The sequence below is a fragment of the Gavia stellata genome, chromosome 25 (assembly GCF_030936135.1).
Source record: "Gavia stellata isolate bGavSte3 chromosome 25, bGavSte3.hap2, whole genome shotgun sequence".
Classification (NCBI taxonomy): domain Eukaryota; kingdom Metazoa; phylum Chordata; class Aves; order Gaviiformes; family Gaviidae; genus Gavia; species Gavia stellata.
The window spans coordinates 6970672-6992588 of NC_082618.1; the positions used below are offsets into that span (position 1 = coordinate 6970672).

The 21917-nt window shown below is 51.2% G+C and overlaps 1 protein-coding gene across 1 annotated transcript in view; it reads right to left on the bottom strand.

Annotated features, from left to right (window-relative positions):
• The window catches only part of SLC43A2 (solute carrier family 43 member 2), a 29502-nt gene extending 11549 nt beyond the window's left edge, over positions 1-17953 (bottom strand). Inside the window, exons 1-6 of the mRNA XM_009815433.2 lie at positions 17757-17953; positions 10159-10348; positions 9047-9102; positions 8230-8306; positions 1210-1302; positions 237-370 (exon numbers count right to left, since the gene is read on the bottom strand). Of these exons, the coding sequence (XP_009813735.1) occupies positions 237-370; positions 1210-1302; positions 8230-8306; positions 9047-9102; positions 10159-10348; positions 17757-17916 (710 nt within the window). The 5' untranslated portion in view covers positions 17917-17953. The remainder of the gene's footprint in view (positions 1-236; positions 371-1209; positions 1303-8229; positions 8307-9046; positions 9103-10158; positions 10349-17756) is intronic.
• Between the last annotated feature and the right edge of the window lie 3964 nt (positions 17954-21917).

A 21917-nucleotide genomic window follows, 5' to 3' on the forward strand; every position in this document is an offset into this window, starting at 1 on the left:
ACAGATCATTTTTCCTTCATAATTCCTACGCTTTGGAAAGTTCCACTTTCCACAGATATTCACCAGCCAATGCATAACACCAATGGCAGACGTAAATACTCAACCTAAGAAGAAGTGGCAGCAACAAACAACATGGAAGGGAGCTCCCTGTCCACTCCTCTAAATTAGCCATGCCAGCACTTTCTAGAGGATTAAGATTAGGATTAGCCCTCAAGGTCAATCTAGAGGACACTTACGAGTAGTCCATGTCTTCTGGTCCTGGGAAAGGCTCCAGTGGCCAGTTGAAGAAACAGTTGAGGAAAACTAGTCCTGCACAGCTTGCCCAGACAAGCAGAATAAGGATGAAGGAGACCCCAAAGTCATATATAACCTGGAAATCACAAGGGAATATGGTTTTGGCTTTAAGACCAGAAAGATACTTCAATATTCTTTGAATGAGGTCTGAGAGGAAGCTGTGGGAAAGAACAACATGCTACATTTAAAATGGGTTTAACTCAAGTGGTAACAAAAAACAGTTTTGTGACATGCAGGCTTAGAAAGAGATGTATATGCACATCTTTAACAGCAGCTACAGCAACAACAACAGGACCTCCAGCCGGAATAGCATACAGCTGTATTGCAGATGACTGCCATCAAAGGTTTTAATCTAGGACCTTCTCCTTGGAAAGCCAGCAGGAACTTCCCTGCACACTTGAGACTGCCTTACCTTTACTACATCCCCCTTATGCTAACTCTGCAATGAAACATCTCTGGTTCAGAACCACTAGCGATTTACCAAGGCAGTCCAAGTGACTATCTCTTCTGTCCCTTCAGTGCTGTTTGCTACTCTGAACTGTGTTCAAAGCCAACCGTCGGTGACAATCACACAGATTAAATATACACATATGTATTAAAAATACATATATATACTCCTTAAAGCTTAAAAAAGCAATTTTTTCATAAAAAAGATCTTCGGTTTTTCACTTTTGCTTAGCACCTTTAAAATTTTACCGTCTATTAGCAAACAGATAGTTCTCTTTGCAATATTTGTTGCGTTCATGAGGCAGTCACTTGGGAAGTCTTTTAACAGATGGGAACTGAATCTTGCAAATGCACATCTCTAAACAAAATCTTTAACAAAGAGTCCCTCTTTCTTGCCACATTATTGCTAAATGGTGCAAAACTCCAGCACACCACCACCAGTCACGAGTCACGATCCCATGGCCTCACCTTGATTCCTGGAAAAGTCACAGCAGAGGAAGCATAGGAGCCAATCATCAGAGCAATGAACGTGGAACGAAGGTCACCAAACATGTTGGGCAGCTGGGGAAAGAAAAATTGGTTGAAACTGGCTGCTGCCAAGACAAGGGAAGAAAAGGGAAGGAGGCTTTCTTGAGAAGACACAAAGCTAATGGCAGACATAAATCTGGCATTTAGGATTAAGACTTCTGAATACCAGAATCTGAAGCAGACAGTTTTACTCAGGAATGACTTAGCTCTTCGGGATATTGCTCTGCAGGTTGCATTGGTGTCTCCAGTGTCAGGGAGCATCTACAATCCAAGATTTACATACTTAATGACACTACTTCTTTCTAGGCTGACAGCATACTTTGCTTTGGTTATCTTCAGCACAGGAGTGTTTGCTCCAGCCCTTGTGCTTTCTTTAAGAGTTCCTTATCCTGAGGCCTGTAGCCACCACCTCTTTTTCTCTCCAACAAATATGTGCCCAGGTTCTCTACATATCACCTTCTTCTTAGTCAAGAGTTGTTAGACACAGGCTGTGGTAGCCGCACAGTCTTTAACACACCCTGCAACACCTTGAACTGCTATGTTTGTTTATACACCTTGGGTCAGCACCCAAATCTTTGCAGTAGACCAGAAAGTTCCTGTTATAACAAGAAGGAACAGAGACAAATACGAACTGTGTTGCTGTTGGCATTTCCATTCCTAGCTAGGTACCTGGCTCCTTCTGTGAAAGCAGACTCTCTCTACGAGTGGAGCTAAAGCTGGCCATTTCTGCGTCAGTTGGATGGCTCAGATGCCCAAGCACACTAGCTTGAAGCTAGGTGCAGGAAGGCAATCACAAACACTAGATATCCAAGGCTTTATTGCCCAGCGCAGCTACGAAGCTGCTGAACTCTGCACCAAGAAGCAGGCAACAGCATCTCACATTGCTATTCCTGCAACCCACCCCACTTTGCTGCCTGGGCTTCTATCAGGTGTGATGGCATTGCTGAAAGCAGACCAGGCCGGTTCTGCAAGGAGCTGTTGGGAAAGCAAAGCTCACAGCAGCCACTTCTGCCACCTCAACAGCAAAAGCACTCCCAGGCTAGCTCTCCAGCCCCTGCTTCCACTCAGTACCCAAAAGCAGAGTGAAGCAGGCAGAAAGAGCTGTGAGACCTTCCCAGTCTCCTGGGAAAGGAGGAACTCCACGTTTTTCTAAACAACCAGAAGTGAACAAGTTTCCATCACTAACTAACGACGGCCTGCAAACTGGAAGTTACAGGGAGAAGCTCTGAAGTTGTAGGCTACAGGCTCAGCTGGTACCTCCTGAAGCTGGTCAATGGGCAGAGATTCTGCTGCAGGCAGACACATTTCCCTTGCACCTCCTTTTTCAGGTCACTTACTCCCCAAATTCACTTGGGCATCACTACCATGTCAGCCTCAGAGGGCCTCAAAGCAGGACACTGTGGGTGCCTTCTAGGACTGAAAGCATAACCAGCATTTTATCTGTTTAAAGATGCTGCTGAACAAAATGATTCAGGGAACATTAGACCGAGTCTGAGCAAGCAAATGCTGTCATCACATTCCCCTTCCACTGCTGAAAAACAAATCCATCTTTCCCAGGAGTAGCATATAAGGCAAGCAAATCTGGCTTGTGTCACAGCAGGGCCAGCGTGTTTACAACACAAGTATTCCTGTGCAGGAACACTCTAGGATCCATCTGGCTGTTTATCATCCCTCTCTCTCACTGCAGAGCTTCCTATGCAGTGCAGTCTCCAGGTCCTCAGATAACCCCAGCCAGGGAACGGCAGCAATGATTTACCACGCCTGATGCTGCTGGTGAACCCCGAGCAGACGCACACAGCAGAGGCAGAAAACGCTGCACTCCTCTGCGGCGAGGATCCCCACACCCATCCCCAGATCCCTGCATGCGGGAGAGCTGCCAACAGGCTGCTTTCAGGAGCTGCAGACAGGAAACGGCAAAGGATCCAAAGGTCTGTTACCAGGCACAAAAAATCTCTTGGAAGCAGTGGCCTAAATACACACCCCAGAAAACAGCATCTGCAGAATACCATATCTGCAGGTTGCAAAAAGGCTAGTCACTGTCACCAGGCAAGGCATTCATTTAATCTCAAATACCCCAAACCTAAAATAATCTCCAGAAATTACAACAAACAGCTGCTCCTGCTGGGGAGCTCAAAGCAGGGCAAGGGCTCCACAAACACAGCTGCTTCTTGGCTCAGGCTGGTTTTCCCCAGAGCCCACAAAAAGCCTTTTTCATACAGCAGACAAGCAACTCCCAGGTGGATCCTCCTGCTCTGAGGACTACTTGGAGATGTAGAGCAGGCCTGAAAGCAAGGCATCATGTCCCAGAAAACCCAAGGCTGCTTCTGCCTCGATGGGGACAGAAGTCCTAGAAACGCTAGAGATTTCCTAAAATCCTATTTGGCACCAAACAAGCAGCCAGGTTAAAAAAAAATGGGCATAGGAGATTTAAGGTCTTATCCAACCCAATCAAAGTAGAAGCTGCAAACACTGAGCACTTGCGAGGAAAAGAAACCTGAGACTACCTGGAGAGGCAGAGGGGAGACGAAGGGAAAAAGTAGCCCATACCCAGAGAGAAAACCTCTCAGACTGCGAATGCCAGAGCTGGCAATGCCTTTCAGGTCTCATCTAAAGACCAGCTACTAAAATAACACACAATATTTACTAAGCCATATTTTATGCTGTCTTTATAGCAGTGAGCATTGGGAAAAAAATGAACCATAGAGAGAAAAAAAACCTAAGTCACAGAGCAAGTCGACTCTCTGTTTTTCTGTCACTGAAAAGATCTGATCCTCGTTCTGACTGTATCCCTGCAGGCCAGAAGGGACTCCTCCACTAATTTCTACTTATTCTGGTATGACAGCCCCAATTCCGCAAGTCCTACAATGACAAACTCTTATGCCTCCTGTCTAAAGGTCATTAATACTCAATGTATTATTAACTTTATGCCCCATAACTTAATTTTGCCATACCATAACTGTTTTTTCCCTGGAGTCCTTTATTACAGGTATGTAATCCTAGACCAATAAAATTATTTCCTCATCTGCCCTATAGTGAGTTTAAGACCTTCGATCATTTTTTATAATTTTTTCAGCTTTTTCCTGGAGACAATCCGTGTACAAAAAGATACTACAGTAGTATTACCAAACCCAGTTTCTCTCCTCTTGCAAGGACTGTTTGAAAGAACAGTGGAAAAAAAATCAAGGGATTGAGAACTAGACTACTGGAGAATGGTATTTTTGTTCAAGCTAAACTTTATTTTCCCTATCGGGGGTATATTTGGAAGTTATACAGACACTAAAAATATGTTTTCCAGGAAAGCCTCAAACTGCCCACTTTGTCCAAAGCATATGGCAGTTCCTGTTCCCATTCTCCAACAAACAAAAGATCACAGAGCCCTAAGTTTTCCTAATATTTCCGAGCAGAGAAGATTCCCTACACAGAGATGCCCCCCTGCTCCGATTAAAGGGCGCTGTTTGTAGCAGAAAATAAGAGCAAAGCAGCTGTAATTCTTTGAAAGGAAAACAGGACAGAAAACAATCTATAAAAGGCTCTTTGTGGTAATTTATCACACATGTTTATTTCTTTGCATGAAATAGCTTCGGAGCAGAACCAGCGCCAGATTCCTGTGTTGCTGTCAGAGCCACCAACACAGATCTGTTTCCATTTCCAATCTTCACTTATATTGGCTAAGACCAAGTCACGAGGCAGAAATCTCCCCTCTGCATTTTAACAACAGGCACAGTCTGACCTTGTTCCCAGAACTGGGAACAGCACCACTCGCTCACTCCCCCTCCTCCCCAAACCACAGCGCAAGGCACCCAGGAACGGCAGCTTGCTTTGGCTCCGCCGCTTGCCATGTGCTTTCATGATACCCCAGGGACTTGTTACTGAAAAAGGCTTTAAACCCAAGAGGCAAAGCTTCAGGGAGTACTGTCGCAGGCTGTAATGCTCAGAGATCCCGTTTATCCCTTGCAATGTGCTGGTTTTGGCTGGGGTAGAGTTAATTTTCTTCATAGTAGCTAGTGTGGGGCTGTATTTTGGATTTGTGCTGAAAACACTGTTGATAATACAGAGATGTTTTCATTACTGTTGAGCAGTGCTTACACAGCGTCAAGGCCTTTTCTGCTTCTCACCCCACCCCACCAGCGAGTAGGCTGGGGGTGCACAAGAAGCTGGGAGGGGACACAGCTGGGACAGCTGACCCCAACTGACCAAAGGGATATTCTATATCATATGATGTCATGCTCAGGATATAAACCTGGGGGAAGAAGAAGGAAGGAGGGGACGTTCGGAGTTATGGTGTTTGTCTTCCCAGGTAACCGTTACACGTGATGGAGCCCTGCTTTCCTGGAGATGGCTGAACACCTGCCTGCCGATGGGAAGTGGTGAATGAATTCCTTATTTTGCTTTGCGTGCATGTGCGGCTTTTGCTTTACCTATTAAACTGTCTTTATCTTAATCTATGAGTTTTCTCACTTTTACTCTTCTGATTCTCTGCCCCATCCCACTGTGGGTGAGTGAGTGAACAGCTGCATGGTGCTTAGCTGCCAGCTGGGGTTAAACCACAACACCCAGGCACTGAGGATCCCCATCTCCTGCCCTCCCATCAGATCACACCATGCCCACGCACGCAGGTGTCCCAGGAGGTTTCAACAACCGATGAAGCCCCACAAGCCACAGCACCCGGGGAGCATCCCAACCCCACATGCTGCAGGGGCTCCCTTCATGGCCACCCTGCTATGAAGCAGCAACCGTAACCCGCCCGGGGTGGCAGAGGACCAGCTCATGCACCAGTGGGTTTGACCCATTTCCTGGAGCGCTTCAGGTCACTTGCAGCTGGCAGAAGAAGGAAGTCACCTTGCTTTGATCTGTGCGTGCACGTGCGCGCTCAGCAGTCAGTGCCTGCGTCAGCCAGAACAAGCTTACTTGGCACCAGAAGTTGATTAGTGCTCACCACCTCCGTGTAATGAACGTCCTTAAAAAGGTCTTCGATTCTCCCCTTTCAGCACTTAGTTCAGCCCCTCCTGGGTGCAATGCAGAGCACAGTGCGTGCAAGCCACATTGCCCAGAGCCCGCAAGCCGTGGACCTGTCATCCCCATGTCCCTCCCTTGTCACACTCCATCTCCATGGGCCACAGGTGGAAGGGACCCACAAGAGATCACTGTGTCACCGCAGAAGATGGCTCTTGACACACCAACTGTGATCACGTCACCTTGCAGGCAGAACCAAGCAGGGACAAGAGAGTAAGCTGCCAATGAGCAAAATACACCTGCTTTTAACAGTCACCACCACAGCTACACTGTGATGCAGGTGAAGAAGTGCTTTCCCTCCCACTTTAGACTATTTTTAATCACACTTACATGCCTCAGGTACTGAAATGCCTCTGTGCAGCTCTGCAGGGAGGCACAAGCAGCTACATCCAAATCTGGATTTGGGAATCAGGCCTGAAGCCACCTCAGCTCTTTACAAAACACACTGCTGTCCTGAGGGGATGGGCTCCACCTGAGGTCTCCCTGTATGAGCTCACAGCATCACTACTTGCTTCAGACCTCCAAGAAGGGATCCAAGACCTGAGGAAGATTTGACCTTTTTCCTGCCACTGTATGTACTTAGTGCTGTGGAACTGGCTCCCTAATGAGGGAGCTAATAAGTGGCTTTGCTTACTTCTTCTGGTGCTAAAAGCCACAGTACAGTACATGCAATATACTTCTGCCCTATCCTTGCCCTTCCTCCTATCATCACCAGTCACTCTAAAATAATCTATGACCCCTTAATAACCACCCAGAGAGACAATAACCAATGCTGGAAGCAGCAGGCTGGGAATCCTCTCCTCTCCCACAGCAGTACTGATGTGCTCCTCTCTTGCTTGCTTTTATTTGAAGCGTGGCAGGATGACATTTGCCCCATAGTTCTTTGGGACCATGGCCAAGGCTTCCAGTGAAGAACATTACATATGAAGGAGAGACCGATGTCTGCACAGAGTTTTGAAAACTTTGAATATATGAAAGCAACAGCAGCAGCAATGTCACAGTACACACAGTGACCTGTAAACCCAGTCTCTGCCAAGTTTAGGTCCCAGGAGTTCAGCCAGTGTCTGAGCCTTGTTCAGCCAGTGTTTAAGCCTTGTTCAATTAGAGGCAATCTTAACAGAAAGTTTTACTTCAACAGCAAGTTCCAGGTAATGCAGTCCAAATCGGAAAGTTTTCAACCACAGCTCAAGAAACATCAGTGCTTCCCAGACTGTTTTCTGGGAGGCTTTCCACCCAGCCCTGTTTCAGCCACACTGACGAGAATCAGGGTAATGAGATAGAAAATAAAGCAGCTACTTGGAGGACAATACTGCTTTTCTCTCCACACAAAAAGAACCCCAAAATGTAGAGATCCAGCTGACAGTTGTTGACCAATGCTTGCAATACAATCCATGGACTAAACAGATCTAAGCAGGCTGTGCAGGTGAAGCTGGGTGCAGTCAACAGCGCAGAATTTCTAAGGAAACCTGGAAGGGACTCTCACTCTTCTAGAGCAAAAGTTTTTGTGCTCAAGAACAACCATTTTCTTGGTGCGAGATGCAAACTGCACTTGCAGAAAGCTGGTCATACCCAGCTGCAAGGGTTTGTGCCCTGCTGATTCTTCCCGCAGTATGTCAGTGCTAAATCTGGCGCAAACACACGCCCAGCCTGTGCCAGGTAGCTGAGCACTGCATGTACAGGCATAGGACAATTTGAGTCCTAGACAAAAACATTTCCGTTTTTCCCCCCACCTTCACCTGACATGCAAGGGACAGGGAAAAAAAAGCGCCTTAGAATAACCACCTAGCATCCAGCCTTTCAGGTAAAAGAGTGACTGACCCTTTGTACCAAACAAAAACATGTGCTATTCAAGCCACAGGCAAAAGATCCACTTTGTTCTTTCCTGCTAGCCCAGCTCGCAGCCATAGTAAGGAATAAAATAGAGTCAGGTAGTAACTCTTCACTTACCGTAAGTGATGTGAAGGTCATGCACATGCCACCAAAGCCGTTCAGAGCCAGCGCAATGAATATCAGCACAGACAGAGCTGCAACAATAAAAAAACACCCTTAGCCTTTGCTGGGGTGGAGAGGGAAAGGAGACAGAGCCCTCAGGGCTTTGGTCCTGACATGTAAAAACCTCAGTGGGTCAACATTCTCAGGATGTGCCATGCTATTCCTGACCCAGCACCCATCTTCCCAGCCACACAGCGAGGGAGGGCTAGGGCTCTCCTCCAAGACGGAGTTGAGGATGGGATCATCTCTCTCCAGGATGGATGGGTCTCTCTTCTAATGAACAGACTTGCTGATGCAGCTTGTCTGAATGGATCTTAAAAGGAAGATTCAATTGAAAGAACTGGATTCAAAGTGTCATCCCACTATCTGGTCTTGAGCAGCAAGCTCCATCTATCCCTGGTGAAAAGAGCTGATTACACATCATATGCTATTATTTATTTCCCAACCCTGAAAAAGCCATGAACTTGTTTGGAATTGCTCCTTTACAGGACCTGTCCCTGCCCAAACACGAAGCTGAGAGACCTGGCTATCTCAGACATTTGGCCCTTGCTACGCTCTCCACTTAGGGTTGTGAAACACCAGTCATCCCCAGAGCCACTTAGCTCCCACAGGCCAGCAGATGCTTGGCTTGTGTCCTCAGCAAGACCCTGGTACAGCACTGGAGGTGCAACAGTCAGAACATGCAGTGCTGTGCACACTTGTCTGCTTCCCCAAAAAAACCCAAGCCGCAGCCCCAAAGCCCTCCCAGCTCAGCAGAGAAATGCCTACTTACAGTCTGGGTTACTGGCACCATACGCAATCAGCACACAGGACACAGCAAAGCAGGCGCTGAAAGGGAACCAAAACCGTGAGGTTTTTTTTTTTTTTTTTTTTTTTTTTTTTACAGACAGCCTTACACTCAGTAAGTTACATATACTTCTACCTCCTCAGCACCTCGTTAAGCAAGCACAGTATAATTTCTGTAAGAGGGAGGGAAGCTGGCGATTTGGAAAGAAAAGTCCAGGGAAATACCCAAATATTACAGACAAACCTTGCACAAGGGCTGAGACGGCAACCTTTCCTCCCAGTACTCTGACACAGCTCTTGCTGGATCCAAATTCCCTACTGGTTTTCCAGCACACAGCTTTGCTAGCCCTCGCCTCGAGGTGACCCAAGACAGCAGCAACTTTCGTCCTGAGACCCAGCTGTGGTCACAGCACTCACAGCCTTTACCTGCTCCTCTCTGGTAGGGTCTGCATCAGAGACTTGCCCTGTTTTTCCCACTCTGCCTACAGGCCAGTTTGGTTTCTGGTATGGTTCAGTGCATTAAAATTCAGCAGCGCTGGTGTCTACTCTGCCCAAGAAGTCACTAATCCCTACATGCCATGATGGGAGCAGCTAACAACCTTGCTGTTTGAGGCAGAAAGCAACACACACCGCATGGCAGAGAAAGGACCTAGAAAAGGCAGGCAGGACGTGTTTATCCCTGACTTAACTCCCCAGCTTGCAAACGATGATGTAACATCTTGGTTTTGTGCCTCTTGGGACATAGCTCCCAGCTCAAGGAAAAAGCTACCCTCCGTGACTCACAAATGACTCTGCTCTTCCTCCAGGCTCCATCTGGCCAGGGAGCACAGAGCAACGCTGGAGAGCTGAAGTGCGGACATAGAGTCCCAGGCCCTTCCCTTATGGAGCAATTCACTGTGCTGGCCAAAATCATCCCAGAGCTGCTCTGGTGCCCTGTGTATGCCCAGCAGCTCCCAGTAGATCCCAGCTCCATCCCTCATACAAGTTCCCGAGGCTGCAGGGACCCCACAACAAGCACAGCACCCAAACAGCACCCATCTGGCCCAGACAACGTGTGAATTCACTCCTCAGCTCACCCAGGGAGCCCAGGACACCAACCTGCCAAGCAGCCGCAGCTTGCGAGGGCCATACTTGTCCATAACAATTCCCAGGGGCAGCGTGATCGCACTGAGCAGGAAGGACCCAATGGTGAAGGCCAAGTTCAGCATTTCGTCCTGGGCATTGCAGGAAGGCCATTTGTGCTCTGAAGCTGTGCTGTTCTCGTGTTCAGGGCTGCTGGTGGTGTTTTCTACATGGGATGATAGAGGTTCATCGTTGTAGTGCGTTAGGATGAGGCTTGCAGTGTTGCAGGAAGGAAGAGCAAAGCCCCACGTGCAGGGTGCCACAACACACTGGGCGTACACCCTCCACACTCCTTTTTTTATAATCAGTGAGAAATGGAGAAGGGAAAGAAGAGCAGCAGGACAAGGGAAACCCGATGAGCTCAGCTGGGAGCAGGAAAAGGAGGCACAGGCACCCAGGGGACAAGTATCCCAAGCAGCAGCAAGGTAACAACCCAAGGACAGAGATTCATTAATTTATGAAAACAACTATACAGCAAGGCCCTGGCAATTACCGGGGACTAAACCCAGCAGAACCTGAAGGGACTAATACAAAAATAAGGTCCTCCTAATCTACAACTGGCATGTTCTCACAGATCGTTTCCCTAACTAAACTGGGAGCGATAACTACAGCCAAATCAGTTATTTTAGGTCCAGAAACTGGGCTAACAAGGCCTGGCACAGAGCAACAGCCTGCTCAAACGAAAAGCTTCCTACACTCACCACGGACATCGGGGTGAAGAACAGCTTTGCAGTAGCCACCCTGCTTCCCGACTGCCCTGGCTCTGAAAAACCCTTCCTGGATTTAAGTACTCTGTTCCCAGGAGGGCTGGCAGCTCACCTGCCTTCTCCATTTGTCAAAGGATTGATGCATCTTCTGCCCCATAATTAGCATTTTCTATTCTTTCCAAGTGGGTTTAGGCCATACAGATCAATTATATCTCCAGCTTTCTGTTCTTGCCCTTACATGAGGAACTCCGCATGCAAACTCCCACACTGAACAGAGCCCACGTTGTGTAACAGAAACAGGACAGTTAAAAAAAGAAAGAAGTTCCCTTTTCTTTGCAGCAGCAGTTTTACTGCCTCATGTCAACTCTGCTCCTGTTACAAGCCCGTCCCAAGGTGGCTTACAACTCCTCAAGCGAGCACGTGTGCCTTTAGACTTTCATTAACCCAGGGCTCTACTGCACTCCACCTCTCCTTCTCCCAACGCTTATCTGACTTATAAGTAACCTTTGCTGGTATGACAAAGCACTTACTTTCTTACTGCTGCCACAAGCCAGTGACATAAAACGCTCTCCTCCATATTTAATAATTGATCTGACAAAGTTCAATATTAAAAGAGGAAGAGAGAGAGAAGTCACCTACATAACCATCTGCATGAAGCAAGACTAGAGATTCCCAGCGAGCCCTGGTTAGTTAGTTAATTAGCAGGAATCCCTCACGTACAAGTGACTTCACATTCACTGCTTGGTGCAGCTCGTGGAGGAGATCCCCTTGGCTGCTCTTGCCCTCCCTGCGTCTCTGGAGATCACATAGCCCCATCTTGCAACTCCTTCCCTTCCACCCAAACCTCAGCACCATTACAGTTACTGGTTTCACCCTGATTCTCCTAGCTGGCCAAAAACAACCCTCCCAGCATTGTGTCCATTGCAAACAAACCACGCTCCACCTTCCGGACATCAGGTATTAGCAGGAATTCAGACACTGATATCTGAGGCTTACAAGCTGCCTGCAAACCTTCCTCTGTCCCCTCCCCGCACTCCAGGGAAGGCGCAAGACATTCCTCTCCATTTACATTGCTCTCACCAACACCTTTACTAAGATAGTCTCAAACCGCCTGTGGGAAGTGATGACTGTTCCTTCTCTTTGCCATGTGCTCCTAATTGATAACTTAATCTGTCCCTTCTCTTGCCCACGGATAGCCAGAGTAAGCCAGAGAGATATCCCCAAAAGGCCACATGTCCCATCAGCATCCCTCCCGCAGGGAGAACAGCACTCCAGCCTGAGCCTCCCAAGTCGTATCCTTAGAAATCAGCCCTGGACAGACTTGGGAGGCTCTCTGCAGTTTTCACACCACACCTCAATCTTTTTCGACCATCTTTCCCTCACAATCTCCTCTTGGCATGGCCCAGGACCTTAAACACTGACTTCTGACAGCATCTCCGTGAGGCAGGCACAGGCACACAGCTTCACCCACAGCATCAGGGCTCTCCACAAAGATAAATTCATAGGAAACAGATGTGGGTGAGAGGTTAAACTTGGGAAAACAAGGGAGGGGGGAAAAAAAAAAAAAAAGAGTGACAAAGTAGTAGAGGTTTCCCTGTGTCAGCACTCTCCAGAGATAGCTCAGCTGTGGAGTGGAAGAAGGGTGGAGGGATGTGGACAGTGCGGTGACCTTATAACTCCCGGCTGCACCCATTACAGAGCCTGTCAACCCTCGCCACAAAGAGATCTCAAAACAGAAATATTCAACATTTAAAGCCGGGGTAGATGAATTACTGTTAATGTATTGACGCATACAGTTGCAACATGACCTCAAAGAGCTCCCACAGCACACGCCTGCTAGCAGACCCTCCGATGGCATGCATGATGAGCAGCAACACCAGGAGATGAAGACGACACAGCTCAGAAACAGCAAGGAAACTTGGCCCTCTCTGAAGGCTTGCTGCAGCCAGTAAGGCTGGGAACAGGGCACCAAACTTCAGTCGCTGCTTCTACCAACCACCTTGTTTACGGCTGCTCATCGGCAGCTCCAAGGAGGGGCCCGGCAACAGTGCTATGTGGAAATACAAATTAATTGTGAAAATAGAAGCAGCCCCTGAGCAACAAGAGATGATCCACTGAGGCGTGATGGAAATGATTCAAGCAGCACTTGGCACCCTGACATCCTCTGATCCTTTGAGCCACCTCCATAAATAGAACATTTTGGAGGGGCTGCAGGTGTGTGCACCATGCACAAGGTCCAGCCAAGAGCCATCTCACAGGGGAGCACAGATGCACGTGCCAGCAGGTCACCAGCACAGGAGAGTGAGCAGCAGCATATGACATGCAGCTAGGAGGAGATTAATGGGCAGAGAACCTGCCTAACTACTCACCTACCTAATGCACCTGGTTAGAGCAAACAGCAGTTTCCCCTCAATCACAGCTCAGATCCTGTTCCAGATCAGTGCATGCCACACTGCTGGGGAAAGTCTCCTACGTGCCTGGCTCCATCTGCAATAGTGCTTTGGGGAAGGGCTGTCTGTGCCACCAGTGGTGCCCTCCCCAAATTCTCCTGCCAAGTCCACCCGCACGCAAGCATGCCAGGTCTGACACGCAAGAGTGCCACCCGGGTAAGCCAGCAGCACAGGCTCAGCCCGTGTACGCTCACCGCCGTCTCACTGTCAAGCTAGAAGAAGCTGCAAGTTGTTATCAGCAATTACAAGAACATACTGCCTATTTTTACAGCGCTCCCCCTACAAGCAGCAGGATTTCTACTGCCCAATTAGTAGTTCAAGTTACTATTTAAAGAATGACAGCTTAGGTGAGGGGAAGGCTGCCTCGGTAATCATTTATGTCAAGCTCATCGCTGGGATTTGTTCAGGCTGTTACTGGAACCTTTAAAGTCATCCTTTCTCCCAAATTAAGTGCTGTAGGTTTCATGAGAGGGTCAATCATTAACTACTCTTTACTGACCTCTTCAAATCCCAGGCATACACTGCGTTACCAGAGGAATGAGTCTGGCTTTATCAAGAGTGACTGCCATCTCCGACAGCAGAGAGGAAATTTCCTTTCGTCTTGTTTCATGGATCAGACTGAGCCAAGCAGGCAAGACACCCCCAGCCACCCTGGCAATAGCTCTATGGGACACAGCCCGCACAGCCTCACCTTCCCTTTTTTTTTTAAAAAAGAAGAAATCAGGGCCAAAGAGTCTGGGAGCATTGGTTAAAAAAAATATTCAGTGAAAGACATGTGCAAACAACTGATCTGCAGTCTGCCCACATAAGAACATGTTTTCTCTTTTCAGGATGGTGTCATACTTCTGGGAACTGGGAGGAGATGTTCTTGCTTTATACCACTGCAAATGCAATTTATTCAGGTTTCCCTCTCTGCCTGTCCATCCACTTGCACTTCCAGGACACCCCCTCTGGGCACCCAGCTGAAAGTCTCATATAACTGAGGCACAGACTCCAGTTAAACTCCCATTCTCTCCCCAGCTGCGGTTTAATTTTACAGCAATTTTCACCCAGGGCCAGCGCCTTCCCATGCAGCTCTCCGATCCCCCGACAGCTGCTAATCAGCGCAGCATGTTTCCTGTAGAAATTGAACATTTACCGCATTTACTCTTTTCCTGTTTACAGGGTCGCGTGTGCAGCCTTTCCACTAGCTGTTGTTACATCTTACCAGCTTGGAAGGGACCTTCAGACTGCGAGTTCCCCACCACAGACCCCAGATAAATAAGAGCAGAAAGCTGTAAGGCAGCACCTTCCTCCTATGCCCATGTTAAGGGGCCTTAACCTGTTGTAAGTGAATTAGCTTATCGTCCCTTTGGTTTTCTGCAGCCCTGTCTTAGAGGAAGTCTCTCTGTCCATCTGGCTCCTTATCTCTGCTCTTTGTGAACAGATTATCAAGTTCAAGATTTTTTTTTTTTCAAACATGTCTCAGACCCAAGCCTTGAGCTTCCCAATCCCAGCAACACCGCAGCAACGCAAGACCCTGAACAGATCAAGTTCCCCAGCAGCTGATAAGGCCTGAATCCTGATAAAGACTGTGGAATCAGCACTTGCACCAAATAAAAGATGCTGCTTCAGTTGGTTAAAGGCCAAGTAGTAGTGTAGTAAAATTAAAATGGGAACAAAGTGCCACTACCAGACTCCTTGTCAGCACATTTCAAACATACCTCTCAGGATGTGGCCAAACCTGCCGCCCAGAACGGGTACAACCCCCCACCCAAACCCTGTTGCACAATTACTTTAAAAATACGTGTTACTTTAACACGGATTTTTCTAGGGGTCCATCTCCACTCTCAGGCAACTGAGTTAAGAGTCCTGCAGACCCCACATGTTTGCACGGTGGACAAGTAAAATCCAATACCAGAAGCCAAGGGCGGGCAGGGAAAGGGGGGGATTCAACAGGACGACAAGGAGTCCTTCATGAATTGCAATCACTTTCTGGGCAGCTGCTGGTACCTTCAGAGAAGAGCCAGCAGAAGGGACAAGGTCTAGTTTTTTCGTTGAAGGCATCACAAAGTGCAAGAGCTTTTGCTGACAAATGAGAAGCCTTGCCAAGAACCTTTGGCTCATTAGCAAAAGGTTTTTTTGGGTTTGGTTTTTTTTTTTTTTGCAATACTTACATGCACACAGCAGCATTAGGAACAACAAGTGCCCAAAGGCTACTAGTTATAATTTGTTTGCACCAGCCTTCCAGCCAAGTACCCACTCAGGCTGCAGGATTCAATAGGTTATGTTGAGAAAGGCAATCACTGGGCCATCCTAATCCCAGCAAGGGTCAAACTCAGCTTGGTGCCGGTCATTCAGTGACCGCCGCGAGGGAGTCTGCTCTCACCACCCTTGAAGCTAGGACTCTTCCCTACCAAATCACTGAGATTACTACAATGAGGACAAAAACAGAGAAAGGAAAGTGAGTAAGCATGGATGAACGAGGAAACCGGCATAACTGGTCCTCGATCTCATCATAAGCCATCACCGAGTTCAGCAGTGATGGCCAGATATTTGAGGACAATGAGAACACTTGACTACATAAATTTCTTTTCAGGCATTAAGTTCTCCTGCCTCCAGGCACAAGTTGGTCACTGGGAGGAAGAAATTGCCCCCAGGACAGCAATTTCACCGCTGTCCAAACATTTGCATCTTCCCTGTGGTCTGGGCACTCCCACGGGGAGAGCCAGACAGACCACAGATTGGCAACCGGGTGAGAAGCCAAGGTGAATCTCACTGATTTGGGGCAAAGGCAGATGAATTGAAAGCAATCAAAGCAAAGAGTAGGAGGTGGGCCCCAAGTGAAGCAGGGCTTTTGTCAGCAGGGCACATCTCAGGAAACAGATAGGAAAATGGCTGCTTTCAGAGACAGTCAGCATTTGCTTATCAACTCTCATGGGTTTTATCTCGGTGACAGAAAGCCTCCACCTGATAGGTTTAATGGTATCTCTTACACAGGCCTGTGACAAAGTCACCATGGCTTGGCAAGAACAGAGCAGCCTTGAACAGAAGTCCTAAACAGTCTCCAGCTGCTGAGGACTCTCCCTCACACAGTCTGGAGCACTACTGGAGACCCAAGTGACATGGACACGCCTGGAAGCATCGCACTATGAGCAGAGCATAGGATGGAGATTAAGCAGCCAAGCTACAGCTGGTAGAAGACTCAAACACGTGCATGTTTGCCAGGTGCATCAACCCAGGCTCTACAAGACTGAGGCAGCCGCCCACAGGCACACAAAGCAGAAGAGAAGACGATAACAAGCAGCTGGTGAATGGGAAAAAAAAAAAAGCAAAGTTTCATCACAACTATTCACAGTCACTTTTTGCTTGGACTTCGTTTCACCACATTTTAGATTTCCCCCACTATTAGCCATTACCCAGTGAGGGTCCATGCACTTATTTATTTCCAGCTCCTTTTTCTTCCCCTACTGCTTCCTCCTCCATCCCCATCCTCACCAGCCTTGAACGCACTGATCCACCTTCTCATCTCGCCCACCATGACACATCTCTGGACAGAGGCCAAACACCTAGCTCCTGCCTCTCTTCACTCTGCTATTCCCTTCTCTGAGCACTCGCAAACCTTCTATCACTAAAGCAGCTTTCCAAATCCATACCACACCTTTACCCTCAGGTTCCTTTTAACCCCGCTGTCCACCCTACCGCACTGTGCGATTCCCCAGACCGTAATTCTCTCCATGCCCAGGCGGGCAATATATGTCCACCCACATGTTGTTTTTCCCAGGGTTATCCTTCCCACACCACAGGATTGTCTCCTTCCCTGCAAGGCTGTGTCTGCAACATGGACAACCGCTTCCTCTGGCTGGGCCAGGTGGATCTCAAGCCCAATAGAGACACTGCCTGGTTTGAGCACATCCTGGGCGTTTGAAGAGGGAGAGGAACAAAACATCAGTAGCATTTACTTCTGTAACTTCTCCTCAACTGTAGCACTTGACTCCCCTAATCTTATTGTCACCCACATTCTTTTTTCCTACCACTAAAGAAAGAGTGCCCGTAGTTTCCTCCTACAAACTCAGGACACCCTCCCCACAATCATCATCTTCCAGTACCCATCAGGCCTTCCCTTGCAGAGATCAGCCAGGCCACCGTGCATAGGAAGAACCCATGGCCAAGTGGAAAAAGCTGTCCAGAAAAACTTTACCTAACCTTTAAGGCTTCTTTTCCAATCACTCTGCAAAGCAACAGCAACTACAGGCACATTACACTGTCACAGGGATGCCATCGGTTTTGGAAAGGAGCGCACATCCCTTCCTTCTGCCCCAGGACTGACCTGGAGCTCAGCCCGACTCTAGCCAGTTCCACACCACCCTCAGACAAGGAACCGCACCAGCAAACCTCAGCAGCAACTTATTCACACAAGTCTCCAGAGCATCCTTACCTGACTCGTAGCACAGGTAGGAATAAAACCCTTCTGCTTTCAGCATGATGAGGAGGGATCCCCAGCCCAGCAGGACAGCAGAGAAGAGCAGATTCTCAATGATGGCTGTGAATGCCATCCACCAGCGCCGGCGATGGGCAGTAGCAAGCGTGGGTGCCATTGCTGCGTGGGGAGATGGCCTCGTTCAGAGTCTCAACCTGCAGGGACCAGAACAACATCCAGTGAGTCCACAGACACAGCACGTGCTGCTCAAAGAGTGCAAAAAAGCGTGGTTTAAGAAGAGAGATCTCTACCGGGACGCAAGCAAACCTGCCTGCTGAACGTAAGGCACTCGGGTGTAAAACTTGTTTTTGCAGGTACCAGTTTGCCAAGTCACCTGGAGGGATGGGGGAGCACAGGTGCCCTTGGAGCAGCCCCTCCAGTGCACACACCGCACGACAGAGGAGCGTTCAAGGACTCCGTTCCGCTTCCCGAGCGACAGGTATGAAAATGCAGCAAATATCAACTGCCCGGAGCCCACTCCATCACCTGCACAGGGCAGGCAGCTCATTTGTAAGGCAGCAAGGAAACACGTGCCAGAGCGGGGGGCTTCAGCCAGCACCCCAATCTCCCGGCTGCTTGCAGGCAGAGGCTGGGACCAGGGGGGCAGCCCCACAGCCCTAACGGTGGCTTTAGTGACCCACCAGATCTGCTCTGGAAGGTGAGCATGGGTCCTGTATGTGCCATGGGTCCTACATACGCACTTTATGCCACAGATGGCTCATCAAGGAGCACTTTTTGCTAACTGCCAGACCACCCAGCTGGAAGACAAGGTGGGCCGCATCCTGCCCCATCCTAGCTGTGCAGACAGCCAGGGGCGCTGCCAGGACAGCCCGTGGCACATGCTGCTCCACCTCAGCACGCTGGCATCCCTGGGCTGCCCCATGGATGCTGCAGCTGGATCGACTGTCTCCAGCTCCACATGTCCCCATCCCTGGGGCTGTCCCAGTCCCCGGGGCCCACGAGAGCGAGCAGGGGATTCGGGAGCAGGCCTGGCTGGCCGAGGGGCTGCTCCGAGGAGCCCAGAGGTGCAGAGCACTGGGGCCAACGCTGGGTCATAAGGCAGGTGGCCATTTTAGACAAGCTGAGCCTCTTCCCAGCCCAGAGCACACCCCAGGCGGGTGCTATGGGGAAATCAGCTGGCTACACACCACAGCCCGAGACAGCTTCTCAGGGCTTTCCGCAGGGGACAGGCCCCAGCCCTGGGTTGCGTTTTAGGGGTGGGGGTCTGGCCCAGCTCCCTGCAAGGGTGCCAGGAGGACAGGGCCACCCTCCAGCCACAGCAGCCGGCGCAGAGCCCCCTGCCCCACGAAGCCACCCTGCAGCCGTGCCCCCCCCGCACAGGCCCGCTCCCCCAGCGCAGCCCACGACACATTTCCTCCACCATTTCCAGCCCCTCCACCCCACTCCTCCCCAGCACACCCCTCAACCCACACCCCCCCCCGCCTGCTGCCCTCCCCTCATCCATCCCCCACGCACCCACCTCCCCCAAAACAGCCCTGCCGCACCCTGCTCCCCCCCTCCCCGGTCACCCCCCCGGTGCAGGCTGCCCCCCACCCACAAATCGCTCCCATGCACCCGGCTCTTCCCCACCAACCCCCCTCTTCCTCCATCCAATACGTGCCACTCCCACGCACGAATCCCCCTGTGCACCCCCTCTCCCCCCGACCAACCCCCCCACACACCCTGGTCTCCCCCAGCGCACCCCCTCCCTCTCCACCCCCCCGTGCACACTGCTACCCCCCCTCCGACGCAACCCCCACCCCACATGCACCCCGCTCTCCCCCCATGCAAGGCCCCCCCCTTTCCCCCACCCCGCTCTCCCCATGCCCCCCCTCGATGCACCCCATCATCCCCCCGCTCACCCTCCGCCGCGCCCCCACTCCGCTCCGCCGCGCTCCCACCCGGGGTTTTATCCCTCCTCGGGAGCAAACAGGCGCCGCCGCTGATTGGCCGCCGCCCCAGCCAATGACGGCGCGCGCCGCTGCCGCCGGGGCACGTGCCGGGCCGCGCGCCCCCCGGTCCCCCCCGGTCCCCTCCGGTACCCCCCCCCGGACTGCCCCTGGGTTCTCCCGGGACGGGACGGGCCCACGCACCCCGACGCCGCAACCGTTGTTTCCGCGGCGGCGCCCCGGGGCTGGGCACGGGGCAGAGCGGGACGGGGCGGGGGGGACAGCCCTCCGCGGGGGCCGTGAAACGCACCCCCCCGCCCCGCCCCGCCCGCTCCCCGCACCGCCGGGGACAGCGGCATCCGGGCGGTGATGGGACTCGCCGCCTTCCCTGGACGGCGGCGGGGGGGTGACGCCGGCCCTCCCGCTCCCCCTCCCGGCACCGCGCGGTCCCGCAGGGACGGCGGGAGATTCCCGGCGGGGTTCGGTGCCGGCCGCTGCCGGTCTCCGCCGGCCCCGGGCGGCAGCGGGGGGAGCCGCACCGCGCTCACCGCGGAGCAGCGGAACGGCTCTTGCTCGTGCGGCCCCGACCGAGCACGAGGAGCCATTTCGGTAACGCGACCCGCGTTGTCTCTCGTCCGCTACGGCTACGGGCACCGGATCCGTCCTGCGAAGCCCACCCGCCCCGCTGCCCCACCCGAGGAGGGAGCGGAGAAGCTGTCCGCCCGGTAAAAGGCCGTTTTGGGAGCAGGCATCCAACACCCAGCCCGGGGCGAGGAGCCCCCGAGACACCCCGGCCCACGAGCACACCCCGCTGTTTGATGAAATAAAAATGAAATCACTGCACGCCGCGAGAGCGACTTTGCGCCCGCGCTCACCGGAGCTCTGACTCGTATATTCAGTTATTTTTCAGAGCCTTCCTCTGCGGGGTTGCTAAGTCCCGCCGTAAAGCCATCGCTCATCAGCGAGGTCCTGGGCCGGAGGACGTGGCCATACACCCCTGGAAATTGTCACGGGGCACCTTTTGTCGGCCAAATGAGAAGAAAACATGTGGCAGGTAAATATCTCGGAGTGGCTCAGCGGAAGCTGAGAGCCCGGACAGACGGACGTGCACCCACCGCTGCATCCCTGAGAACGGGGCCAGCTGCGGCCGGCGGGAAGAGGAAACTCCTCGGCCTCGGCTGTGGGATAAGGGTCAAACATTGCAACAGCTGGAAAGGGAATTTAAGCCAAAGCAAACAAACACAAAAAAGCCCCAAGGAAACAAGGCAGCCGTGGTTTTAGCGGAGGTAGAGGAAGGCTGAGACAGCACGAGGCCCCGGGAGACCTCAGCACCCAGACCTGCTCGCTGGGTCCAAGAAACATGAACTGCGGCGGGAAGGAGCACGAGGAGGGCTCGGAGGCTGTTCGGGGACACGGGAACCCTTTGCTAGAGCAAGAGCATGGCGGGGGGGAGCTCGGTTTTCCTATCCTAGAAGGACAAAAAGGAGCTATCAGGTGATCCGCTGCCATCTATAAATACACCCGGGGAATGAGTAAACATCATGGAGAGAAAAAAAATAAAGTGAAGCTGAAGAGCAGCGCTGGCACAAAGACACATTTATAGAAACTGGCCGGGAATGAGTTTAGGCTGGAAGGGAGGTGACAGCCCCGGCTCGGCCACGCAGGGAGGTCCTCAGCAGGCTCGGATGGAGCCGCTGGGAGAAATGACGTGGTCCTTTTCAAAGTCAGAGTTCGGACAGTTTGGGAAAGGAGATGACAAGGCCTTGGTGATGGGGGACAGACCCCCGTGGCCACGGGGGATGGCTCAAGCCTCTGTTCCTACCTCCGGGAGGCCACGAGCTGCCCCGGCAGCGGGCAGGACGGACGCCTCTTTGCTTACGGACAGGACCTGCACACGGGAACCGCTTCCCACCCGCTGGCTTCAAACCACTGCAGCGGGATTTGGAAAGTCAGAGATCCAGCACGGGAAGACATTAACCCCTCCCACACCCGCCAGCTCCGGCTCGCAGACCTCCCGCATCCAGAATTCAAACCACGGCAAAGCCGGACTGAAGCATCCCTAAGGAGAAGACACCAGCGCAACCACGCTGCGGGCGTGTGCATGGGCAGCCATGCGCTGGAAATCCACCGCTTGTTTTCCTTGCACCGCCCAGACAGGGTGAAAATGCTTCATCCTCAAGCAGAGGAAACATCCTGCCTCGCGGCTCAGCCCGTCAACAGGAAAGGTTCT